Genomic DNA, 6,192 nt, shown 5'->3' with positions numbered 1-6,192 from the left:
AGATAGCACCCCTCTTTTTACCTGGTAATACGATTCTAACCAGCCTCCTATAAATAGTGCTTCAGCTCTCTCCCTGGTTCCTGGGAGGAGGAAAAAGCCATTACCTAAGGATGTTGGGATGGGAGAGTCTATTCATGAGCTGTACTTCCTTCAGCATGTTTGCCCGGTTACTGCTCAAGGTGTTCATCTTAAGTGCCATCACCTGACCAGAAACTCGGTGGCGTACCTAGAAAACAAAATAGAACAAGAAAAGAGGCTCAAGGGCAGCAGCTATATCAAAGTCTCCCACATGAAAACATGCCCAGATGTTTTAGTTCAGTTTAGATAGAAGAGCAATGGTAGGGGGGTATTTTTCTGAAAACTCCAACTAACTTCAAAACCTATTTCACATTTAGTTAGCCAAAAACATTGTTAATGAGCACATCAAGAAATCATGTATCTTTTCTGTACTTTTAGGGGAGGAATTGGGGTGGGGTTCTTTAGCTGATTTTTTAAATCATTTTATTGGGGGCTCATACAATTCTTATCACAATCCACACATACATCCATTGTGTCTAGCACATATGTACATTTGTTGCCATCATCATTCTCAAAACATTTGCCTTCTACTTGAGCCCTTAATATCGGCTGCTCATTTCCCCCCTTCCTCCCGTTTTCCCCCTCCCTCATGAACTTTAGGCTGATTCTTATGGCAAACATTAGTGAATTTCAGAACACCAAAAGGACAAACTTCCTTCTTTTGACTTTTAAGTATGCGAGGTTTACTTGTGTGAATGTGTATGTATATATGTATATAGATGTATTTATATGCACGTATACATGCATAAGGCTTATATAACACTCTTTATAAAAACATTAAACTCATATCCTTAAAATCTCTCCCTAACCCCAACCAAAACCAATGCCATCAAGTCAATTCTGATTCATATTGACCCTGTGAGGGTTTTGGGGCTCAAAGTTTTTATGGCAAAAGGCACCCTGGTAGTTTAGTGGTTAGAAGTTGTGCTGCGATCCTCATGATTGGCAGTTAGAAACCACCAGCAGCTCCGTGGGAGAAAGACTGAGCTTTCTCCTCCCACATACAGTTACAGTCTCAGAAACCCACAGGGGGTCATTATGAGCCAGCACTGACTCTATTACATTGAGTTGGGTTGTCATTATGGGAGCAGATAACCTCCTCTTTCTCCTGAAGAGCATCAGGTTAGTTTGAACTGCAGACCCTACAGTTAGTAATCTAACCCACAATGTGATTAACCCACAACACTATCAGGGTACCTAGAAATTTAACCTAAGAACCATAAAAATATATGTCTAAGGAACAAAAAAGCATTGCACATTAGAAAGAACCCCATCGACATTTTAGAACCTGAGCCATATCACACACATTCATACTCACATGCTGACAAAAATTTACTTCTAAAAGTGTCCACCATTAATCTACTCAATCTATTTTATGTGTGAAAACATTTTAAATTTCTCAGTGCAGAATCTGCAAGATATAAAAACTACAATACTTGCAAAATATTAAGTGTTCATTTTCACTTTCTAAATATGGTTTAATTAGTAGTAACATGAAGAGCACTGGAGAAGAGACTTAGGTCCCAAGGAGGTGCAGTTAAATGCTCCACTGCTAGTCAAAGGGCTGGTAGTCTGAACTCACCCAGATGTGACTCAGGATATATGCTTGACTACTAGCTTTTTTTGAAAGGCTTTGAAAGCTTTAAAAATTGTATGGAGCAGCTACTCTGCACATAGTGGGTCTTCCCTCATGATCTGGAATCAACTCAAAGCAACTAACAACTCAAAAAAAGCTCAATTGCTCAGCGACATAACTTCCTACTGGGAAGTTATGAATGAGGCAAGTGAAAAATTAAGGAATGAAGTCCCCCAATGACTTGATTTCTTTCTATTTTAAAAAGAAATTTCAGTTCAGGTCTTGCATTACATAGACCTGCTATGCAAAAAGGTGCTTTCGGTTGACCAAGTGACAAGACGACAATGCATTTCATGCTTAAGCCTCTATAAACTCATTTAAATGACAATGGCCCCAGAAACTTAGCATATTTATGATTATAGGACACCAGAGTTCATCTTAGAAGTCAAAGACACAATGTTTCAGAATGACTTGTCAAAAGGAGGGCAGAGAGGGGGAAAAGCAAAACACTCAGAGCCACAAAACCCTGATCAGAAAAACTGAGGGGAACACTGGCTGTCTCTGCCCTCTTTCTAGATCACTTAGGGAGATTTGGAACCCAGCCTTCTTCCCAGGGCATCAATGATTCTGTTGTCATGCACCTCATGATTGCTGAAAAAGAAGTGGCTTTCCTTTTCAGATCCTGCATGGATAAGTAAAAAGAAACATTTATATACAAAGAACTCACTGACAGCATTTTTCCAATTCTATTTACAGAAGACATCTGTGTTTTAATAAGGGCTCTCCATCCTGAAAGTCATCCTTCTTTTTCTTTAATCAACTGAAAACTGTCACCCAGAGTTTTAAACAACATGTCAGCTGTAAAGAAAGTTTGATATTTTTTAAAAAGTATGAGAAGTCAGGTTAAACAATACGTCTTTCAAACTAATTGGGGAGGGTGGGGGGAACCCAAAACCACAGACCAAAAAAACCACTTCTTTAAACAAGTGAACAGGATGCCATGCATACTCATAACTCACAATCATATGTCTTTTATCTGCATAAGATATTCTTCCACTCTATTCCTCTAGCCCCCAGTTCTCCTTTTTCAAGGCCACAATTTAAAAATACATATTTTTCAACCTCCTCTCTGAAGTCTTCCTTGGTTTCTTTATACTACATGATGTTTACATTCACAATGCCAGTCTACCACTCAACTTATAGTTGAATATAATAAATACCTTCTCGCAACACTATAAAGCATCTGAGACTAAGATCTATTTTGTATTCCCACTTTGTGTCGCAGTGCACTGTGAAGCGGTGATAACAACACTTAAGTGATACTTCTTCTTGACTTACTAAAAAAGAGTTCTGGTAGTGCTGTCAGGTAAGCATTGGATGCTCTCCACAAGGTTAGAGGGATTCAAATCCATGACTGCTCCATAGGTGAAAGATGAAGCTATCTTCTTTCATACAGAAGTATAGCCTTGGTTGAAGATAAACAAGTGGCCATGTAACTGAGACGCAACAAAGCCCACATGGACAAAGCACATCAGCCTGTGTGATGATGAGATGTTGATGGGATCAGGTATCGGGCATCAAAGACCAAGAACCAAAAATCATATCAATGTGAATAAGGGGGAGTGCAAAGTGGAGACCCAAAACCCATCTGTAGGCAACTGGACATCCCCTTACAGAAGAGTCAAGGGGAGGAGACGAACCAGACAGGGTGCAGTATAGCACCGATGAAACATACAACTTTCCTCTAGTTCTTTAATGCTTCCTCCCATCAACTATCATGACCCCAATTCTACCTTACAAATGCGGCTAGACCAAAGCATGTGCACTGGTACAGATAAGAGCTGGAAACAGGGAATTCAGGACAGCTAAACCCCTCAGGACCAATAATGAGAGTAGTGATACCAGGAGGGGAAGAGGAAGGTGGGAGGAGAATGGGGGAACTGATCACAATGATCTACATATAACCTCCCAGGGGGACAGACAACAGAAAAGTGGGTGTAGGGAGACATCAATCAGTTTAAGATACAGAAAAAAATGATAAATTATCAATGATTCATGAGGGGGGCAGGATGAGCTGATACCAAGGGCTCAAGTAGAAAGAAAATGTTTTGAAAATGATAGCAAAATATGTACAAATGTGCTTGACACAATGGATGGATGGATTGTGATAAGAGCTGTACGAACCCCCCCAAAAATGATTTTTTTTTAAAGTATAGCCTTCAAAACCTTGTATAGGGTGGTTATGAGTCAGAACTGACTCGATGGCAGTGGGATAGGAATCTACTTACTATAGACTAGTGCTTTGAACCAAAAAGCCCAAACCAGATGCCATCAAGTCGATCCAACTCTTGGTGACCCCATGTGTATCAGAGTTCAACTGTGCTCCAGAGGGTTTTCAATGAATTACTTTTCAGAAGGAGATCTCTGCGTCTTTCTGCCAAGGTGCCTGCCTCTGGGTAAACTGCCAACCTTTCTGAACCTTTTGATTTGCAGCCAAGTTTATAACCATTTGTGCCACCCAAAGATTAAATGATCGTTAACTTCACTCAACTCACTGCCACTGAGTCAATTCTTACTCATAGTGCCACTATAGGGCTAGGTAGAACATAAAATGGAATTAGGTATACAACAACCCGGAACAGGGTTTCTCCCCTGGATCAAAGTTTCAGAACAGATTCTAAACCAAAGGGAAAGATAACATCAAGAACTGCAAACAACAGCTGCAAACCACAAACTAAAGAGTGACTGGGTGATCTTTCATTTAGTTGTTTTTTCACCTACATTCAAAAGTAGCAAACATTATCATTTTTATTAAGAAGGTGCTGTGCTAGATGCTAAAAAGACTGCAGACCAACATCCAACATCAGCTTGTTCACCCTAGTACCTCAAATTGCAAAGCTAGCTTGTCCTCTTACTTTAAATTCTTCAATGACTCAAAGTCCAATTCCTGAGCAAAAGTAAGTCTTATCAACAGCCCATGCACCACTCTCTCCCTTACTATCCTTTGGCCATTACACACTACTTATAATTTCCAAAACACCATACTCGCTCACATTTCCTTGTCTTGAGAATACTATTCTTCTTGATGGAATCCTCAATTCCTGCTCAATCATCCCAATCTAATAACAAATTTTATTTTAAATTATGCATGATATAAATGAAATATCACATATCCTGGGAAAATCTCATTTCAAGAAATGTTAGATGGTTGTATGCTGTTTTTTTAGTATTGTCTTTTTATCTCTAACATACTTGCATATTATATACTATTATTCTACCTATGTCCTAGATACCTAAAGGCAGTAAGTGCCTTATTCATTTATTTATCCCTCAGAATAAGGATTATCTCCCCTTCCCCATATCCCCTAACCCACAGGGCTTATTTTCTTTTCTTTTTTTTCTTTTTTTGTTTTTACCCACAGGGCTTATTTTCATATGGACAAATTTAGATATTTTTTGCCCATCTCTCACCAGCCCCCACTCCAATCCCCTTACCCAAATAAGGTATTCTAGAAAGAAAAGGCATGGCAATAATTCTAAAACTGCCAACAGACATTGGTGGACTGTTCACCCTAGAGCAGTGGTTCTCCACCTTCCTCATGCCAGGACCCTTTAATACAGTTCCTCATGTTGTGTGACCCACAACCATAACATTATTTTCATTGCTACTTCATCACTGTCATTTTGCTACTATTATAAATCGGGTGACCCCTGTGAAAGAGTCGCTCAACCCTCAAAAGGGTCGAGACCCACAGGTTGAGAACTGCTGCTCTAGACCGTAGGTTCCCAAACTTATTTGGTTTATGCTTCCTTTTCAGAAAACAAAAACAAAAATCTGCTCAGCATCTACCCCTCATGCACCCCTCCATACCCCAGGGATAAAAGCTTTTGTACTATGACCCATAATCCAGGATAAAGTGTAGGTATCTGCTTTTGTGGCTCTCCCTAGATCGGTCTAGTTTCTTCTAGTGGGCAGTACCACCCACCCACTTTGGGAAACCACTTTGGGAAAAACTTTGGGAATGAAAATGTAGGCTAAAAATAGATAACCCTTCAGAAACAGTAACTGGGAGTAATGATTCCCTGAGGGTATAGGAAGATGGGGGGTGGGGAGACAGAACAGGAGCTGTTAGCAATGATGACTGCATAATCCCACTCGAGGGGAACAAATAACAGAGTTTTAGGTGAATGGATACATTGGATGGTATAAGATATAGCAAAATAATAATATATAATAACAAGGGTTTCTGGGGAGTAAGATGGGAGAGGGAAGGGACAAAGGGGAGCTGATATCAAAGAGTTCAAGAAGAAAGAAAATGTTTTGAAACTGATGGTAATAGCAATTGTAAAATTATGCTTGATATTATTGTTATATCTGTAAGCGGTCCCAATACAATAAAAAAGAAAATGTAGGCTATTGTTTATGTGCAATTCCATTCTGTTTAGCTATATCTTACTCCCTATTTATTGCATTCACGAAAGCATACAGATATGAAAATAAGGGTCGACCATTAATACAGACATGATTTTAATTTGTG

The 6,192-nt window shown here is 39.5% G+C and overlaps 1 protein-coding gene across 1 annotated transcript in view; it reads right to left on the bottom strand.

The window, feature by feature from the left end:
- Window positions 1-68: 68 nt before the first annotated feature.
- LOC123521876 (dual specificity testis-specific protein kinase 2-like) overlaps window positions 69-6,192 on the bottom strand; it is an 83,313-nt gene continuing 77,189 nt past the window's right edge. The window contains exon 3 of the mRNA XM_045291931.1: window positions 69-226. Within this exon, the coding sequence (XP_045147866.1) occupies window positions 101-226 (126 nt within the window). The 3' untranslated portion in view covers window positions 69-100. The remainder of the gene's footprint in view (window positions 227-6,192) is intronic.

The sequence above is a fragment of the Echinops telfairi genome, unplaced genomic scaffold, assembly GCF_000313985.2.
Source record: "Echinops telfairi isolate 266 unplaced genomic scaffold, ASM31398v2 ScPeMD7_443;HRSCAF=831, whole genome shotgun sequence".
Lineage (NCBI taxonomy): Eukaryota > Metazoa > Chordata > Mammalia > Afrosoricida > Tenrecidae > Echinops > Echinops telfairi.
Note: the sequence above shows the minus strand (reverse complement) of the source record. Positions and strands in the feature narration are given on the sequence as shown.